This window comes from Pseudophryne corroboree, chromosome 8 (assembly GCF_028390025.1).
Source record: "Pseudophryne corroboree isolate aPseCor3 chromosome 8, aPseCor3.hap2, whole genome shotgun sequence".
Classification (NCBI taxonomy): Eukaryota; Metazoa; Chordata; class Amphibia; order Anura; family Myobatrachidae; genus Pseudophryne; species Pseudophryne corroboree.
Window position 1 is genome coordinate 101,636,786 of NC_086451.1, and position 21,700 is coordinate 101,658,485.

General features: G+C 43.0%; 1 protein-coding gene across 5 annotated transcripts in view; it reads right to left on the bottom strand.

The window, feature by feature from the left end:
- The window catches only part of STRBP (spermatid perinuclear RNA binding protein), a 540,853-nt gene that overhangs the window by 251,559 nt on the left and 267,594 nt on the right, over positions 1-21,700 (bottom strand). For all 5 annotated transcript variants that reach the window (XM_063936846.1, XM_063936847.1, XM_063936843.1 and 2 more), the window contains exons 5-6: positions 15,708-15,873; positions 8,115-8,265 (exon numbers count right to left, since the gene is read on the bottom strand). In XM_063936846.1, the coding sequence (XP_063792916.1) occupies positions 8,115-8,265; positions 15,708-15,873 (317 nt within the window). The remainder of the gene's footprint in view (positions 1-8,114; positions 8,266-15,707; positions 15,874-21,700) is intronic.

The following is a 21,700-nucleotide window of genomic DNA, read 5'->3' on the forward strand; positions in this document are numbered from 1 at the left end:
ATATGTCTCCTTTATAGTGCTCTAATGCTTTCTAGAAGATATATATGACTTTTTCACTAGATTGCTTTTTTTTCTAAGGCAACTTTTTTTTCCTACCTGATCGAAGATTAGTAGAACATAAACACAGCCAGAACTGGAATAGAGATTCTACATGGGAAAGCAGAGACGACTTGACAGAGGGTATATGTCTCTAATCAAATCCAATCTGACAAAGGAAGGAAACTTTAAACAATGTGTGCAGACTTGAAAGAGGCCTGAAAATGTGTTCATTTGAGAATGTAATCCTTTTTTTTTCTTCTCTTTTTTTTTAAGTCTAGCTTTGAATAAGTCTGCGTATTTCGTTAGTTTCCCTCATTAATGAAGCTCACAGGTTCATAGCTAAAACATCAAAATGAAATCCTGCTTTCTAAAAAATGATCAAGTGCTGAAAGATTCAGTCCATTAATATTGTATTGTTTAGAAATCCAAGACAAACTCCGGACTAAAAATGTGGTATGCAGAAAATGAGCTTTGCAGTGTGCTGTCTTCTGTATTTGTATTTTATTGTTCATACATAGTCGCCCCAGGTTCTGATCGTCAGAAGTGCTACAGACATATTTTCCATCCTGATGAACTCCACAGCAGATGTTTGCATTGCATTATTTCTTGCTAACATGTTCAAGACATCGCAGTGCTCAGATAAGATACTCTCTTTCCTTAAAGGATATCAGCAAACGTTTAAAGGTACAGTCCACAGATAGGGTACATAAAAGCACATGGTAAGGGGAATAGAATAGGGTCACATGCAGTAAGCTCACTGTGCTACTGTGATCATTAATGGTGATAGATGGGAAGGAACACATGCCATCTGTCACAGTAAAGGCAAAAAAAGTCAAGATCCTAAAGAAAGTTCGTTTTCAGGTTTGTAGAATTTAGCTTTGGACCAAAAGCAGAGATGTGATTAATGCTGCTTTATATTAAATTAATCTTGTTATGCTACAATTATAAACAGACACTTCAAATCATTATTATTTACATTAAAAAAAATGTATGAGGAAATATTAATTGTAAACATCAACTTTAAAAACAGCAATGCAATTGTGATGCACTGCGTCTTATGGTCCATGACTCATTATACTATCAGACCATTTTAATCATCTCAGTTTATACATGAAACTAAATAACAGACTTGATGGAAACCAGGGTTCAGTTCAACTCCAGATCTTCATCAGTGCAGGAAATGTTTACTTCATTTAAAAATATTACCACTCAAGTGAGTGGCCCATTGGTCAATGTGTGAGTAGCCTGGTAGATACAATTCCTAAAACAATATTTGTATTCTCCCCAGTGGCTAGTATTGCTGACTCACTTCGCCGGGGTCATGGATTTGATTCTGGAACCCTATCAGTTTTCACTTTGTATGTGCTCCCAATGTTCAGGAGGGTGTGCACACCCCCCTCCATCAATCAAAAAAGTATCCTATTTAATTGACTTTGGCGTGTGTTTGTGTTGTAGGCTGAAACTGTGGCATGGATTTACGTGAATGACTAAAACAAGCCCTGCAAAAAAAAAAAAGTGTGTAATACACTGATGATAGATATATATATATATATATACATATATATATATATATATATATAAAGGTTTATGGAAAGGTTTGTGTGTGTACATCACGTGTCACTGGCTGAACAAGTGATGTGCATTCTTGCAATATCAACTCCTAAGCCTCTGCACCTCTAATGAATCCTTTTTTAAAACTACATTCATGCGAAGTGTTAGTAGCAGTGACAGCCACCTTGAACATCCATATATAAGGTATGGTTGTGGGTGTGATCAGCCTAGTCACCGCCCTCACTCCCTTAAGGGATTCACAAGCATAGCAATTTTTTTAAGCCAAAACATATTCACTGAAATAGTAAATGAAAGCATTCAAAATAACTAGTACTGACAAAATCAGGAGCTTAAACTGCAAAAGACACACCACTTTCCTGGTTTCTGACACTTCTGCTGGGCATACATTATACAATTTTTAAGGCGATCAGCCTGATATCGGCAGAACACCCGGAAATGTATACTGTGTATGTGTGCATGCAATCAAAAAATATAAATTAGACATGCTGAACTGCCCGTTATGTCTGTCCGTATGGACTGCCGTGGCCGACCAAACAACGGGAAGGAACAGGGAAATGTGGCCATACATTGAGATATTTTATAGTATATGCCCATGATATATGCGGAGTATCAGGCTGTCAGATAAAATTACTGTTTAGTGATAGCTGTTGGATGCTCCTGTAATTGACCCACTAGGATGCCACTATACATTTACTTTAACATTAATAAAAGCAGCGCTAAATAGATTCTTTCCAGCATTCCTTTCACAGAGCAAGCTAATTTTCAAAGTTGATGTTTAGTGTACTCTATAGATTTAGTTGTGCCAAAATTATGAATTACAATCTCTAATTAAAAAATTAATTATATATATATATATATATATATATATATATATATATATATATATATATATATATATATATATACCTGGAATCCCTCAGGTGTAGTATCTGTCAATCAAAGCAAACAGAGAGGGTGCCTCATAGCGTAAAACCAAAGATTTAATTTTATGAAATAGTGCTTTTAATGAATTTAAATCTTTGGTTTTACGCTATGAGGCGCCCTCTGTTTGCTGTGATTGATTTTATATTTTATATATATATATATATATATATATATATATATATATATATATATATATACACATACATTAAAAACACTTAAACATCGGGTATGGGGGAAAAGACGAAAACTAAAGTAAGATGTAGGACTGTACCTTTAAATGGGAGGTCTGAGGCATAGCTTGCAAAGCACATGGATTTAGCTATTACATCTCAATGTGAACATCTGCTATAAGTTCACATATATATTGGAAATAACTACAGTAAATGAGTGGTTATGGAGAACTGAAAACACAGACTGAAAGGCTGCAGAATGTGCTAAGTCTCTAGACAACTAGAAATCACAATTTTTGGGTAAAGCTTCAATAGCCTTTGTGTTGTGAGATCAGGGGAGAGTGTCATGAGAACAATGGCTTAGAGTAGACATATCCAGAGCAGCACTGGGAGCTGCAGAGCTAAACATACTTTGGTAACCATATTAGCATCTGTGATGGACAGCTGGGGCAGAGCATACACTTATAATATGCTCACAAGATAGATGTATCTAGAGAAGACAATGCCGCAGATGGCACTAGCTAATGTACAGCCTCATCTCAGCAGCTATAAAGTTTACTGGTGTTTTGCATAGTCAGAATTATAGTCTGACCAACAAAGTTTCCGACACCCCTTTTATATCTGCTATATTTGTAAGAACGGCCTGTAACAGAAGCTGGAAAAACTGACTGATACAGGGAAAATTGATCAATGTCATTGAAGTCTTCTTTGTAGACTGTTCGCTTATTTTTGCTTAATTATCATTACTGTACCTACTGCTTCACGTCATTGTATCTAATTTGCTTCGGTCATGTCATGATCCTCTCAATGTACATCACTGCGTCATGTGGCAGCACTTTACAAATAATAAGATAATCATTCGGACGGATTTGGTCTGGTCTGCCTGTGTGTGAAATCATATGCTGACGAAAAGCAGGCCTCAATGTGATTTGGCTGCTCAGCTATAGAGCTGAAAGGCAGACTACAGTCCTGTGTGATCGTCCACTTGTGTGACTAAAATGAGCAGTGACGCACTTGTTTAGTGGTAGGGCTGAGCGGTAGGATCATTGTATATAGCTAGCTTACCACAGCCAGCAAAGTCTACGCAGAAGGGGAAGCAGAGATACATACTGTAGCTGCATCGCCAGATTATGGTCTATGAAGCATGAATAGAATGTATATGAATTTAAAGTGTACCTCTGAGCTACAGTGGGGGCAGCCATTTCGTGGTCTGATCTCATGAGAATGCTGCCTAACCATTGGCTAGGAAATAGTACCTCATAAGTATTGGTAATAAAAAGGTCTCCATCTTAGTAGACAAATAGACTGCATTCTTATTTCACTCTCAAAATGGCTGCCGCCTTGTGTGTGTGTATGGGTGTGTGACAAGCACACAAGCTACATTGCATGTATATATTTTGTTTATTCTCTAAAAATTGTTCATAAGCACAGTCAAAAACAAACATACGGATGTGTCCTCATACATCTTTGCTACAGTTGCGCTTAACAGCCCCATTTGGCACACCAGGTCCCATGAATATCTGCTGCAGCGGGCGTCCATTTTGCTAAAAATGTGTCTAAGTCGCATTGCAATGTGACTAGGACACACTAGGAGATTGTGCTGATTAATTTGATATGTGTCTCTGAATCTGCATACAAAGTGATACGATTAGTCTTTTTTCACGGCAAATTATACAATTGTCGCACTGTATATCAAATAAATCAACCGATCTCCCGAAACATCCTAGTCGCTTCACATTGCGACTAAAATGTATTTTTCGGCAAAAGAAGATGTGCGACGATAACAGAGATGTACGGGACCCGTCAGCTCACTCGCGCCAGGCATCTGCTCCTGCGTGGTGTATTGGGGCTAGATGTAGCAGGACACATCTGTAGAGCTGTAGGCGATTGGCAAGTACAACCCTCAGCTTCCATTTCCTGTCAGCTGGCTACACATGTACCATCATCCTGAAACCGCAGCCCTGACAGATATGGAACAAAGTATGCTCTGTCTCCCAGTGCACAGTGGCATATCACATCTAGTGTGGATTGCAATTATCACGGCCGAGCAGAGCATTGTCATGCAGCCAGTCAGCACCTGTGCGCAGAACCCTATCAGAAGTACAGATGATAGGATCATGGGTGAGGGAAAGAAAACAGACTTGCATCAGACTGTCTTGTACATTAACATCATTAGAATGAAGTGTCTTCATGCTCTGCTTGGATGTTAGGCCCAGACGTTTTCATAAGGGCTTAAATTTTGATTATCAGCTCTTTTGATCAGGGACTAGGTGCACATAGTCTGAATGTTATACGTCAAACACAATGGTCCAACTTTTGTGTGTTAAGGAGAAAATAAATAGATCTATACATAATGTTATTCTTGGTTTTACAAATTTGGCATACGTTCATAGCATGGCACCAAACACAGTAACTTGGGAAATCTGTAATTATATAACTAATCAATAAACTACAACAATATTTAGATCAGCATAATAATGGGAATGCCACTATTACATTAATATATAGCTCTACCCTAAGTAACATAACCAACTTTCTGTTCTGGCCATACTGTATACTAAAAGAGTCACATGACAGCAATAAAACGCAATAGGAGTAGCATTAATAGTCATCATAACACATCTGCTGCACTGATTCCCAATTCAGTACAATTCCTCCCCGTGCCCTCCAGAAGCCCACTGACATTACTCACCCTTTCCGACAAAGCCCCCAACTCCAAGCCTACATACATGTACTGAATATCTCAAATCTGATCCCAAACTACTCGCTCTCTTAGATCTACCTCGGATCTGTATTTATCTGTGGTGATCACATCTCATTGCCACTTACAGGATTTCTCCCGTGCTGCTACCCAATAATGGAATTCCCTACACCGCCCAAGCAGCCTTCAAATCTTTAAACACTCACTTAGAGATATTACTATATCGCCCACCTATACTACCCACACTAATGTCCCCACAATCACCACTCCACACCAACGTCCCAGCTGTGTCCTCTTCTGGTCTATAAACGCTCTCCTCTGCAGCACCCTCCTTGCCCTTGGTTTTCATGTCTGCATTTACAGTATTTGGTCTACCTTGTATGTTCATGTATTCTGTATGCCCTGTATTTCCCACTGTATAAAGCAGTGTGTTCTGAGGTCATCACTTATAATCTAAAGTCTAATGTTATCACTTCCATATTCATAAGAAAAACGTGTGCATTAGAGTAATAATCATACACAACCTACTGTCAAAAATCAGGATATTAGAGCAGTTATAAAATATTAATGGTATTAAAAGTCACCTTGGACTTTTGCAACATGTATAAAAACACCTGACCTACAGCTTTGTTGCTTTGATTGGTCAAAGACATCTTTGGTGACTTCTAGTCCCACTATATATTTGCAGTAGGGACTGCTTATATAAACTGTATGCAGTATCGATGCTTTAGGAGTAGCGAGTTCATCTCTAATATATTATGTTCAATACTAAAAACCCTATTATATGTTACGACACATTCTATGTATTACGTAGAAAAATGTTCAGTCTATTTTGAAACCATCATTAGAATCTGTAGCAGTATACATATTTCACTATATGTTGTATGACTAAGCTATAAGCAGACATACAATACCCTGCAACAGAAAATGTGCATCATGGTCCCATTACACAATAGAGCAAGCACCAACAGAATGATATACTAAGGAGGTCAGCCCATGAAGACACCAGCATCATTCTGACTGCATGAAATACACACAGGACAGGTCCACTGCACCTACGCTGCTTGGTGTTGTTAGGATATAGAATAGCATAGTCAGAAACCATACCTCGGGAAATATTGGTCAGTTACACCCTTATGATGGATGCATGATTTAAACAGGTATAGAATATAAGGGAATACAGATACAATTCATGAGTATTACAATAAAATAAGAAAAAACGGTAAGGTGGTCTGTGTGCATATACTTCATACACATTGCTAATCGAGTTAAGTTTTACAATAACTTGGAATCTTTGAAGCATCATCTCACGGGGGGGAAAAAATAGTTGTTGAAATATAAGTTCCTCTAAAGATTTTACATTTACAATTGCATGTGCTGTTCATATAGCTGGAGATGTCAGTTTTCTTTTGCTCAGGTAAAAATACAATGTATTCTACTAGCTGCAGAAAAAAATATATTTTAATATCCTACATTCTGTCAAATTAAACTGTGAGCATGTATATATCACTATGGATATATAGGCATACAAATGTTGTTTGCTTTTGGGGGTTCTTTATAATTAACTAGAGATGAGGGGGTTCGTATTTAAACGCCAGAATTAACGGCAGTTCGGTTTTATCCGGATTTTTTCTGTTGGCTATCCAAAACACGTGACATGTGTGAGCCAATAAGATGCCGTTTTGAGCACCGAGTAAATCCAAACACGCTCATCTCTATAATTAACTGAAGGAAAAACCTGTCCTGAACATATGACAAGGGCTTGTGTATTGCTGAGTAGCTATCAATTAGAAATCTGCAAATGGAAACCGGACTATGCATTTTATTCCAAGCAGCATATTCTCTGTAGTATCTGCATTCCCCTAGTAGTTATACAATGTCACCAATAAGTTCTGTTTGATGCATGGAAGAATTAAACAAATCACTTTTTTAATTAGCTATGATTCTTCCCAGATGGTCCCATTGACTTTTTAACTGACCAACATTTGACACTGTATAGCTGATGTTTGTGGGAAGGACAGAAAGTAGAGGGTGGGGCTAGAGATGGGAGGAGCGACAGGGAGTCCATCTTGCCCAGGTGGGCTGGCTGCCTCAGTTGACATGACAGAGTGTGGCCTGTTGGTCAAAGGTCTGACATAGGTCCAGTGTTGCTTGGCATGTTTGTAGGGACAGGCTTGGGAAGCTGAAGCAAATATTACAGACCATAAAATGAAGAGGGGGGAAAAAAAACAAGAGAAATAAAAAGAAAGAAAATCATGACCACATTAGTATTATGTTACTTATGACTTACCCAACCTCATAGCTGCTATAAACATATTATGAAAAGGCTGGTTTAATTTGGTCAAAACCACAAATGACAGTAAATTTGCTAAACAGGAAATGTCTACCTGTGAGGTGTTTATACTCCACACACAGAAGAGACTCCAATTTATACATTAATAGTAAGACAAGGAACAGCACTGAGGTTGTGTAACAGAATCTGTTCAATACCACAAACTGAGAGACTTCAAAATAAGTAACATTTACTATCTTCAAATTATGCATTGCTTAAATGTACATTTCAGTACCAACAAACAGATGAGAAAATGCAGGCAAGAGTCATTAAAACGTATGGCATATATCTTTTTACAATAGTAAACGTTGGAGAGGGTTGGTGTGCAGTGCCAAACAACCGGTTTCTCACAACTGACAGATGAAAACCCAAGTACCTCCACCTGCTCGGTCTTCCTCTTCCTCTTCTCTGAACAGTGGGGATGTAAGTATAACTTTAAGGGTTAACTTGGGTTCCTTTGAATTATGTACGACTATTGATGCATCTTCTATGCACTGTTCCACTTGATACGCCTCTTCTGTGAGTTTCTGAAAAACGTGTTGAAGCCAGAATAGAGTTATACAGTTGTGATAGCACATCAGTATACACTGGCTACAGAGACACAAACATTTTATTTTTAAGAAGCAACAGTGAGTGATTATGTAGTACTAAAACTGGCAAATAAAGAAACAAGATCAAGGATACATGGCTCCATTTATACTCCTATCAATATTGCAGTCTTTGCCGCTATGAGGCTTATTCAGGAGATGGGAGCAAAGCAAAAACGTAGCATATTTGTACCTTCGGAAAACAGTGTTGCAATGCAGGTGAGGGAGAATAAAAGTGAGCAGAGCTTTAGAAATGGTAAGGGCGAGACCTTACTGAACTCTAAAGGGCCGTATTCACGGGCCGATTTGGGGAGAGATGTGTGCTGAGCGGTTCGTTCAGAACAGCGCGATCTGTGCTGAGCGTGCGGAGGGAGACGGGGGTGGGCGCTCATTTCACCCAGCGGGTGAAGTGAGCAACCTGCTAGATTGGCCTGCATGCAGGCCAATCCAGCATCAGCGATAGCAATGTGCGGGGCTGCGCATCGCTATCGTTGTGAGGGGTACACACAGAGTGATCGTTGCTTAAAATCTAAGCAATCTAGTCAGATTGCTTAGATTTTAAGCAGCGATTGCTCCGTGAGTACCCCCCTTAAAATTGCATTGTAGAAATAAAGCAGTCGAGAATTTGTGGTCTAAATGTATAGGCAGGTACTATTTACTGTACCCCGCATGTAAAACAAAACAAACAAAAAAAAATTATTTGCACCCTCTGCACTGCAACATGGTTTGTCTAAGTGCAAAATGGCTCCTCCTTTGCTCCCAACTGTGAATCAGCCCTATGTCACTAATGGCTAAGGTGGAAATAATAGGATTTTAATTACCTGAAACGGTAAATCCTTTTCTAGTAGTCCATAGAGGATGCTGGGGTCCATATTAGTACCATGGGGTATAGACGGGTCCACCAGGAGCCATTGGCACTTTAAGAGTTTAATAGTGTGGGCTGGCTCCTCCCTCTATGCCCCTCCTACCAGACTCCGTCTAGAAACTGTGCCCGAGGAGACGACATACTTCGAGAGAAGGAATTACACAGATAGTAGCGAGATTCATACCAGCTCACACAAACCTGAAAATCCGGCCAACATGCCGGAACAACTCAGCAACAGCTGAAACAGTAAATAACGCAGAACTTACCTAGGAACCAGGTAACACTGAACCATAACCAATGCAGGAAAACGAAGCGCTGGGTGGGCGCCCAGCATCCTCTGCGGACTACAAGAAAAGGATTTACCGTTTCAGGTAATTAAAATCCTATTTTCTCTTATGTCCTAGAGGATGCTGGGATCCATATTAGTACCATGGGGATGTACCAAAGCTCCCAGTACGGGAGGGAGAGCGCGGAGGCTCCTGCAACACTGCTTGACCAAACTGGAGGTCATCAGAGGTCAAAGAATCGAACTTGTAAAACTTGGCAAACATGTTCCAAGTAGCTGCTCGGCAGAGTTGTATCGTCGAGACACCCCGGGCAGCCGCCCAGGAAGAGCCCACCTTACGAGTAGAGTGGGCCTTTACAGATTTCGGACACGCCAATCCTGCCATGGAATAAGCATGCTGGATAGTGAACCTGATCCAGCATGAAATCGACTGCTTAGAAGCAGGACATCCAATTTTCTTTGGATCATAGAGGACAAACAAGGAGTCACTTTTCCTGTGACGAGCCGTCCCCTTCACGTAAATCTTCAAAGTCCTCACTACATCCAAGGCCTTTGAAGTAATTGAGGAGTCCGTAGCCACTGGCACCACAATTGGTTGGTTGATGTGGAAAGCCGACACAACCTTAAGGTAGGAACTGTGGACGAGTCCTAAGTTCCGCCCTGTCCTCATGGAAGATCAGATAGGGGCTTTTACAAGATAAAGCCCCCAATTCCGACACGCGTCGTGCAGAAGCCAAGGCCAACAAGGTGACCGCCTTCCACGTGAGAAACTTGAGATCAGCCTCCTGTAGAGGCTCAAACCAAGCAGATTGTAGGAACTGCAGCACCACATCAAGATCCCATGGAGCCGCAAGCGCCAAAAAGGGAGGATGGATGTGCAGAACCCCTTTCAAAAAGGTCTGAACCGCAGGAAGAACAGCCAATTTTTTTGGAAGAAGATGGACAAAGCAGAGATCTGGACCTTGATGGAGCCCAGTCTTAGTCCCATATCCACCCCTGCTTGCAGGAAAAGGAGAAAACGTCCCAGTTGAAACTCCACCGCCGGGAACTTCTTGGCCTCACACCAAGAGACATATTTCTTCCAAATGCGATGGTAATGCTTAGACGTTACCCCCTTCCTGGCCTGTATCAGGGTAGGAATAACCTCACACAGGATACCCTTCCGAGCTAAGATCTGGCGTTCAACCGCCATGCCGTCAAACGAAGCCGCGGTAAGTCTTGATAAGCGAACGGCCCCTGCAGAAGCATATCCTCCGGAAGCGGCAAAGGCCGTGGATCTTCCAGTAGAAGATCCAGCAGATTCGTGTATCAAGCCCTCCTTGGCCAGTCCGGAGCAATGAGGATTGCCAGAACCTTTGTTCTTCTCACGAGTTTAAGAACCTTTGGTATCAGAGGAAGTGGAGGGAACACATACACTGACTTGAACACCCAAGGTGTTACCAGTGCGTCCACCGCCACCACCTGTGGGTCTCTTGACCTGGAACAGTACCTCCGTAGCTTCTTGTTGAGGCGGGAGGCCATCATGTCTATGTGAGGAACCCTCCACCAACCGGTTATTTCCTCGAACACGTGTCTGCTGAGGAAGTCTGCTTCCCAGTTGTCTACGCCCGGAATGAAGATCGCCGACATCGCCACCACGTGCCTTTCTGCCCAGATGAGGATTTTTGACACCTCTGCTCTTCGTTCCGCCTTGTCGGTTTATGTAGGCTACTGTGGTCACATTGTCCGACTGCACCTGAACAGCCCGATCCTGTAGAAGGTGTGCTGCTTGCAGAAGGGTGTTGTAAACGGCCCTGAGTTCCAGGATGTTTATTGGGAGAAGTGACTCTTGATCCAACCATCGTCCTTGAAAGGTTTCCCTCAGAGCGACCGCTCCCCAACCTCTTAGACTTGCATCTGTGGTCAGAAGGATCCAGTCTTGAATTCCGAACCTTCGCCCTTCCAGAAGGTGTGGAAGTTGCAGCCACCAGAGGAGTGAAATCCTGGCTTTTGGAGACAGGCGTATCCTCTTGAGCATGTGTAGGTGAGAGCCCGACCACTGGTCCAAGAGGTCCAGTTGAAAAGGTCGAGCATGAAACCTGCCCTACTGCAGAGCCTCGTAGGCGGCAACCATCTTCCCCAGAAGGCGTATGCATTGATGAACAGATACCCGGGTAGGCCGTAGTACATCCTGGACCATTGTTTGAATCACCAATGCCTTCTCTGCTGGGAGAAATACCCTCTGCACTTCTGTGTCGAGGATCATTCCCAGGAAAGACAGCCGTTGTGTCGGCTCCAGATGAGACTTCGGAAGGTTCAGGATCCAACCGTGCTTCCTGTGCAGCTGTGTCGTGAGCGCGATGGACTGCAACAACCTCTCCCCTGGATGACGCCTTGATCAGGAGATCGTCCAGATATGGAATTATGTTCACCCCCTGTTTGCGGAGGAGAATCATCACCTCCGCCATCACCTTGGTGAAGATCCTTGGTGCTGCTGAGAGGCCAAACTGCGCCTCTCAAGCGCCTGGAACTGATAGTGATCGTCCATCAGCGCAAACCTGAGATAAGCTTGATGCGGCGACCAAATGGGAATGTGGAGGTAGGCATCCTTGATGTCTAGGGACACCAGGAACTCCCCCTCCGACAGCCCTGAAACAGCTGTCAGAGATTCCATCTTGAATTTGAATTCCTTGAGAAAAGGGTTCAAAGACTTTAAATTTAGAATAGGCTGTACCGAACCATCCGGTTTCGGTACCACAAAGAGGTTCGAATAATAACCCTTGTTCCGTTGCTGAAGAGGGACCTGAACAATGACCTCCGACACCACCAATTTCCTGATGGCCTCCAGAAGAATTGTCCTGTCCGCCAGCAGGTAAGCCTGACTTAAAGAAACGGTGAGGCGGCGGCTCTTGAAACTCCAGTCTGTACCCCCTGAACACTATATCCAGAACCCAGGGGTCCAGACCAGACGACACCCAGACGTGGCAGAACTGCCGGTGTCTCGCCCCTACCTGACCTTCCTCCAGGCCTAGCTGTCCACCGTCATGCGGAGGACTTAGGGGTATCAGAAGCAGGCTTCTGGGTCTGGGAACCTGCGGGAGCGGGTTTCTTTCCTTTGGCACGACCACCTCTGAAGAAGGTGTTCGAAGGCTTATTCTTCCTAGGTCGCGCGGCCCGAAAGGACTGTGACGTGTTAGATGAAAAGGGCTTTTTCGAAGCCGGTGCAGCTGAGGGGAGAAAAGGAGACTTACCCGCAGTAGCCGTGGCAATCCACGCATCCAGCGCCTCGCCAAAATAGAGCCTGACCTTTGTACGGAAGGCCCTCCACACACTTCCTGGATTCCGCGTCCGCAGACCAGTTGTGCAGCCAGAGACCCCTTCGAGCAGAGACTGACATGGAGGAGATCCCCGCAGCCATGGTACCCAGGTCCTTCATGGAATCCACCAGGAACCCTGCAGAATCCTGAATATTACGTAAAAACAAATCAACGTCACCTTTGTCCAGCGTAGACGATTCCTCCTGCAGAGTGATCGACCACCTGGCAATAGCTTTACCAATCCAAGCACAGGCTATAGTAGGCCACAATATAGGCCCCGAAGCCGTGTAAATGGATTTCAGCGTAGCAACCACCTTGCGATCTGCCGGGTCCTTTAACGCGGTAGATCCCGGGACCGGTAAAATTACCTGTTTGGACAGCCTGGATACAGAGGCGTCGACTATCGTCTGGGACTCCCACCTCTTCCTATCTTCCTCTGGGAAGGGAAAAGCCACCAAGACTCTCTTGGGAATCCGGAATTTCTTTTCCGGAGTTTCCCATGCCTTTTCAAAAATAGCATTCAATTCCTTGGATGCCGGGAAAGTGAGGGGGGGCTTCTTATTATCTCTGAAGAAGGCCTCCTCCACCTGTTGCGGAGCTGTGTCTGAAATGTGTAAAACATCCCTAACAGCCTCAATCATCAACTGCACCCCCCTGCCGTCCCCCGCTCCACCTCCCCATCACCGTCTGCAGTGTCAGTCGGTGTCTGTGTCATCCTGCATAATTGCAAGCGCACGCTTATTAGAAAGTACCGCAGGGGACCCCGAGGAGGCAGGATCAGACCATACCACCATAGAGGACTGGAGGACCTGAGTGGCATGCTCAGTCCTAGCCACCCTATCAGAAATCTGAGAAATAGTCCCCCTCAGAGAGACTAACCATTCTGGCTCTCTAGCTGGGATCTGGGCTAAAACAGTGCAATCCTGATTACATGGAATGGAGTCTTCCTGGGAAGACAAATCCTCCGCAGCATATGAAACAGTGTCCCTAGACATGTTGCACACAAACACCCCACAAACACACACGGTATTTTGAGGACAGAGTCTCCCCCCCCCCCCCCCCCTCCCCGCCAAGAATGGCAGACACACACAGAGATTGGAGCAAACCCACACACAGCGCTTTTCAGGTAAAGGGAGTCCCTTCCCAGCGTTGACTGTGTCCCTTTATAGGTGACACAGCCTTTAAGCAGCCTCCCCCTCCCCCTTCTACAGCCCCCTGGTACCGTACAGACTGCTGGAGAAAGCTCTGGAGGGGCCTGGATCCAGTGAACCGTGGCTGCAGGCAGGAAAAATGGCGCTGAACGCTGCTGGGTCCGCTCTGAGGAGAAGCTCCGCCCCCTTCAATGGCGCTGTCTTCCCGTTCACAAGATGACTATACTGGCCGGAGGAATATGCTGACCTGGGTCTGCAGACCCCGACGCGCTGAAGAAAACCAGTATAGGGTCCGGAGCTGGCCCAGGGCGCTCCCTTCCAAGCGCCGCACCAAGGTACCGCTGAGCCTTCCAGGAGCGCGGGAACGACCGCGCTCCTGACCCGTAGCCACCCTCTTCACACTGTCCCACCGCTTGCAAGGGGGGACAGTGACTGAGTCGCCACACTTCAGCTTCTGAGGGGGTGGCGGCCTGCTGCCGGGGCGAGCGTTCCCCTGCGGCGGGCGCGATCAGACCCCTCTGGAGCCACCGTCCAGTCAGCGGGATCAGTGGCTCAAGACCCCGCGGGGCGGACACTGCTCCCCCCCCCCCCAGTCCCACGCTACAGGGAGGCTGTTGCCAACTGCCTCCCTGTAAAATAAAAAAACCTGAAAGAAAAAATTACTCTTTACCAGAAGAACTCTGTAGAGCTCCCCTAGCTGTGACCGACTCCTCCGGGCACATTTTCTACACCGAGTCTGGTAGGAGGGGCATACAGGGAGGAGCCAGCCCACACTATTAAAAACTCTTAAAGTGCCAATGGCTCCTGGTGGACCCGTCTATACCCCATGGTACTAATATGAACCCCAGCATCCTCTAGGACGTAAGAGAAATACTAAGCAGTGATAAAAGTAGAGAAGTGAGCCAGTGGAGAAGTTGCCCATGGCAACCAATCAGCTGCTCTGTATACTTTTATAGTATGCAAATTATAAATGTTACATCAATGCGGATTGGTTGCCATGAGCAACTTCACCACTGGCTCACTTACCCACTCTTATCACTGCTTAGTACGTAACCCCCTAAATGCAGAATGCTGCGAGAAGCAGGAAGTGTGAGGGGATACGGTCGTTAGGTCGACACAACTTAGGTCGACAGTCATCAGGTCAACCACTGAAGGTCTACATGGGCATTAGGTCGACGTGGACATTAGGTTGACATGTACTAGGTCGACAGGTCAAAAGGTCAACATGCGTTTTTCCCATTTTTTGGACTCTTTCATACTTTACGATCCACGTGGACTACAATTGGGAACGGTAACCTGCATGCAAGCGAAGTGAACCACACTGTGCACTAATTGGGGTTCCCCGTGACTTTACGAAGAAAACGACACCAAAAAAAAGTCCAAATTCATGTCGACTTTTTCACTTGTTGACCTAGTGCATGTCAGCCTAATGACTGCCGACCTAAGTTGTGTCGACCCAAAGACCCATACCCAGTGTGAGTATGGATGGATTTTTAAGCGGCAATCAGTTACATGGCATAAACTAGATTGGTTTTTGTCATGTAAAATGATTGCCACTTTAAAAATCCGGTCAGACTTGCACGAAATCCCTCACTTCCTGCCACTCTCAGGCTTACATTTATCCCTATGTACCTAAAAATGTCACTATTCGTCATTTCATTTGTCATGTCTGAAATCCCCAGATGAAGGCAGGGTTTTGTATACACCTTTAACTAGAATTTTTTTTCTCAAAGCCCCAGTGAACAAGCCCTATGAGTTACAGTAAGTCTATGGCAGCATCTCACCTGGATTTGTAGAGGAAGGTTGTCTCTTACAGTCACTAACAAGCTCTCTGTTGGTTTCTCTTTGCACAGAAGTACCAGTTCTAGCTCCATATCATCCTTAATGAGCAAACCTTTGGCAACCAGGCCGATTCTCATGACTCCACATAACACCCGGCCACTCTCATCCCTGAAAAACAAAGGGATGCGTGATTAGAGCATTCACAATTCATATACAGAAATCCTGTGCTTCAATGCTTCTTTCCAATAACTGCAATGTGTCACTCTTTAAAAACCATACCGTAATGCCAAACATGTGGCTCTCACTGAAGGTTTAATAAAATAAACAATTTTAATCACCAGTTATCTCATTGAGTCAACAGATTTCACAGCTACTCGAAAACACAGTAGCAATACATTTCATAAGCAGACCAAACCCCACATCTATTCAAATGATCTAAAACAATATCCATGCATTTGTAAATTTATGCATAGCCAAATATACATTACTGTATACGAATGACAACTAGACACCGCATACTGTTCACTGCTACAAGCACTGTAATAGTTTAGAGAGACTGTTATTAAAAAATGTTGCTGAAATACAGACAAATTGGAAGTAACTGAAACAGTACACAAAGAGAAAATCTGGGAGGTAAGAGGGATACTGTAGATGGATTTGGGTCCGAAAAAGAAACAGGTACGAAGTATCAAAATGTAATATCAATTTAGTCCTTTGCTCACAGATACTTGGAAAAAAAAACACAGCTAAAAAAAAGCAATTAAAAAAACACAAACATGCTAAATATACACATGCTGCAATCAAAGCCAATTTTTTTTTTCCCCAAGTTTAAACATGTTTGTTCACACCTGCAGGAGATCTTTATATATTACATATATACACACTGCCTGCTAATTGTTTAAATAAAAAAGTGTTGGCTGAGAAAACAGACATAGCCTAAACATCAAGGGGGGGGGGGGGTTCAATTGTTTGCGCCGCCTGCAACTGCCATCTAAAGTGAAGTGAGCAATTGTTTGTGCTGATGGGTGCCCGTTATTTGTGCAAGCACCTTTCTGAGGTGGCAAACAGAATTCAGTGAAGACTCAGGCTTTTGAGTGCACGGGTTTAGCCCGTGCCTAAACCCAGTGCATTTGGGTGTGACATGTCCAATATGTAAGTAATGGATGCACAGTAACCTGTGCCTCCTAGACCTCACAACTGAATATTACCCCTCACTTTAGAGACAGGAAATCAGGCAATAATAAAAACAACTGAATTCCCCCGTAAATATCACATTAATTTTCATATTAGAGGTAATGGCAAAACGTAAAGTAGCACAAAGACGTAAAACAACCAGAATTTTTCCTCCTTAATACTTAACATATGCGTTTGTTTAATGCTCCTTAAGTATCAATTCACAAGTCTTAAAGGTAACATTAAATTAAAGGGTCTTCACGATTAGATTCTACAGACACAGCAAGCAGAATTGTGATGAGAAACACGCCATCTGTGGCATTATTATTTATTTCACTTCAAGAGATTGCAGTGGGTTATAGAATCCCACTGGGAAGATCTTTCTACCTGAGCTATGAATAATAGGCTACTCACAGACGTGGATAGTGCTTAGCCTGCAGGAAGCAGTACGTGAGCATGTCGCTAAGTACACTAAAACAAGACGCACGTCTGCTGTGTCAGCATTGTCCCTTTCACTTAGGCACGCAGATGGGGGGAGACTTGCAACCAGGCATATGAAAATTTATTTAGTAATGCAAAATAAAACACACAAAAAAAAGTAATAACCTGCCCTGGGAAACATCTACGTGGCAATTAAAATTAATCATTCATTTAACCCCTTTCCAGTTAAACGGAAGAATACTATTGAGCAACCAGGAACACTGGGTACAAAAAAAAAAAAAAAAAAAAGACTATTTCCTGTAAGACTGAAAGACTACATCATACAGGACACAAAAGTGGTCTCCAGAGGTGTAATTACTGGGTAATACGCCAAAAATCATCTAACCATCTAATTTATTTTCATGACTACTCCTCTGTGATTACCTGCCAGGTACAGCAGGGGGACAGCTCCCCAATACCTGTGTAAAGCAAGCACTGAAAACCTTCCAAAAATTAGACTTAAGTAATCAAAAGTCCAGCATATATCACATTGAACCAGCATTATGCAGCTAAGTTCATAGCCCACACATACTCCTATTTCTGTTGTACAGTGCCATATATTCCTTTTGTTTCTCCATTTGGTCTTGTCTAGAACTCATCAGCTGCCAAATACTTGTACGTTATTTTCATTGTACAGCTGATCTTTTTTTTTTTTTTAATGGGACAGATTTTCAGTAACTCAAATGTAGTGGGCAGCATGGTGAAGTAATGGTTAGTATTAACTGCCTCACAGCACTAAGATCATGACTTCAAGTTCCAGGTCATATCTCAGAACTTGTCTAGTAGTGTTTATATATCAGGGGATTATTATATAAGGCTGGTACACAACATCAGTGTACAGTCCTTTGTACATAGCACTTGAGTCAATAAAAGTGTGAATTTTATCAGTATACTCAGTGTTCTGTCTGGCACTGCCACATTTGGTTTCACATTATGTCATCAACGCCCTAACACAGCTGCAAGATTCACCACATATGTAATACATTCTCCATCTCCCTATCAGACTCTCCACCTCTTTACAAAACTTCAGACGGGCGGGCTCTCATGACGGACTTCTTCATCAAACCCTGCCATAACTCAGCCGAACCCTCTGTTCTGTGTTCACTATCACCCGGGTCTGTCTGCCCCTTCCCTTTAGAATTCTCCCCTCATGTGCGTTGCCTTCACTTACGCTGAACATACACTATACATTTATCTGCCAGACCATCTGTCCAATCTGGCTGGTTGGAATGAAAATCTGGTAATATATGCAGGGCTGGATTAAGGCTGGTTAGGGCCCCTAAAATTGCTGCCAAACACCCCTGAGCAAACCCCCCCCCCCCCTTCCCCTTCACCACTAAACACACATTACTGTTAGAAAAAAACCTCACCAACACATTACCTGGACGTCATGGAGCAGCAGCCGTGGCAGGGACAGCGTGCCAGAGCAGCTCAGGGACAGTGTCTCGTAGGATTTCATTGTACTATCCTGCAAAACTGACTGCAGATGGAGGAGCTCCTCGGCGCCCACTGTTAATGAACAGTTGGAGAGGAACTGCTCTGATAGAAATATCAATGTGAGGGTGCCCCTCCTTTAATCCGGCCTTGAATGTATGGGAGCAAATGACAATCGACTATTTGCTCTCAAACACTGGAAAACGGTCAAAAATGGTAGTTCAGACAAATTGGTTAAATCACGGATTTAACCACCTTGTCTGAACGACTGTCATTGTCAGCTTTCCAGTTTTTGGGAGCAAATGGTTGATAGTCATTTGTTCCCATACATTACCAGATTTTCATTCCAACCAGCTAGATTGGACAGATGGTCTGGCAGATAATTGTATAGTGTATGTTCAGCGTAAGTGAAGGCAACGCACATGAGGGGAGAGGCCCTGCTCGTGAGAGCTTACATTCTAAAGGGAAGGGGCAACAATTGAATAGTGTATGCCCCGCTTTACTTATACTATCATCTACTCCATACTCCATGCAACGGAACCTAACCTATGTTTTCTGCCACCATGCTGCTTATTTGATTGTTATGACCATGGATGCAGCTATGTTCATATACCTTGTACTTGTCCTACATTATCTTGTACTATAAATCACTGTTTTCTCATTTTGCTTATTTCTTTATGTACTTTATTAATCATTGTGGCGCAATAAATGATGATGATGATAATAAATATAATAAAATATACTGTTCTAAGCATCACATTAAGGACGGTATCCAATTACCCGCGATGAAACATTTTTCCCGAAGTTTCACATTAGATCCCCCGTAAATAAATACCTTTTCTGTGCATTTTCTCCGCCGCACCCCCTAAAAAACTGGCGCTCATTGGGGATTTGGCTTTGCCTGCCTGTCAGCTTATTCGGGGCTAACAGGATAGCCCCCGGCAAAGCAATTACCCTCGGTAAATGACCGCGGGTAATTGGACACAGCCCTAAAGATCATTATGCTGTAAAAATAATTTCCACAGATTACCCCCATCCAATCTAGGACACAAGTAATACTTGTTGCATCCTACTGTGAAAAGCAGACATTTTACTTTAAAAAAAAAAACAAAAAAAAACACTGGAGCAATTTCAAAATACATGGTGTGTATTCTGTAAACCTAATAGACAGGTCCAGGCTCTCTGGAAGAAAATTGGAGAAAATGATGTCACTTTGCTCAGTGTTATTAGAGCAAAGCAGTATTCTTCATCTACGAATACTCACTTTTTTCTTTTTATTATTTAATAATGTAGCTATATTTAATAATGTAGCTGTGCATTTCTAGAACACAGTGCATAAGAAGGATACACATATTCATAACAATATTATGTGTTGCAGATGGGATCCAGTCGGGATCCCGTCTGTCAAAATACAGACACCAGAATCCCAACGCCAGCATCCCAAGACCCATGTTTAGGCTGCGAGGAAGGTCATAAAAACAAGGTAATAATTTCCCCTGTCGGAATTCTCATCATTGGGATGCCGCGGGCGCTATTCTGATCGTCTGCAACCAGTCAGCTGGCATTTCGATTCCAACCCTTTGCAGTTATTTAAAGCTTAAAAAAAGAAAACCCAAACAAACAGAAACACGGATCCATGAGTAGGTGGGATACAATTTGCTTCATCGTACAATCTATGCAGGCTACCTTTGAAAACCCCTTTCTTGTCCCTCACTAACAGCGAACACATTAGGGGATAGACTCAAAAGAAATACACTGGAGTAAATTACGGTTTATTGCTTATATGGCCAAAATAAAAGCAGCATTTTACTGGTATTTTTAGGCAAGGAGATCAATTTTTCAGCACCCAACTATTTTTTTGCTCAATAACGACACATATAATTTAGTTGTTTAATGTATACTATTTATATTTCCCCATTAGGCACAACAAATTATTTCCACATTCGTCGCAATACTCAATTAAAAAAAGATGAACTATGATCTCAATTTGTAATAGGGTCAACGAAGAAACAGATGCTTCTGACGTGTCCTCCAAGAGGTTAAACTGAAATGCTACTGCCCTGGAAGTCCCAGGGGATATTAATAAAAAAAAAATAATAATACACCCGCTAGATACAGAGCCTGCATTTTGTCTGTTCTAAAATGATGGAAAGTCTATTTTTGCCATTCTCTAACACTCATAGTGGAACACGAGATATATGCGCTGATATTCCACTAGATAAAACCAGTTGTATAACTATCTGTATTTCTTTAGAGAAACTGAACCTCCACAGTTCTATTTCACTTGACCGGAGAAGAGCTTAAGAGATTGATTATCAAAGTCCTTAGGTTCCCGAACAACTTTTCCAATGTGGCATTTGGAACGCGCACACGTGGCATCCATCCAAAAATGTTAGTCCATCTTGAGAATCTGACACCGAGATCAGTGAAGTGTGATCTTGCTTTCAAATTTCTCTACAAACAATAAAACAGGAGCAAGTCTCGCAGTGATATAGGCATCCAATCACCCTTTATATCAAGCCTCCTTCACCAGCATTAAACCGTTCAAATATTTCAAGAGCACACTGTGCAAACAGTGCTTTTGGCCATTTCTGTATCCCTGAGGCTTGCAAAGCTAAGCTAATTGCTTTTTTGATGCATTGTGTCAAACAGAAACTTTCTCTTACGTCCTAGAGGATGCTGGGGTCCAATTTAGTACCATGGGGTATAGAAGGGTCCACTAAGAGCCATGGGCACTTTAAGAGATTAATAGTGTGGGCTGGCTCCTCCCTCTATGCCCCTCCTACCAGACTCAGTTTAGAAAATGTGCCCGGAGGAGACGGTCACAGCTAGAGGAGCTCCTAGGAGTTCTTAGTTTTTTTGTTTTAATAGAGTAATTAAGTTACAGGAAGGCTGCTGGCAACAGCCT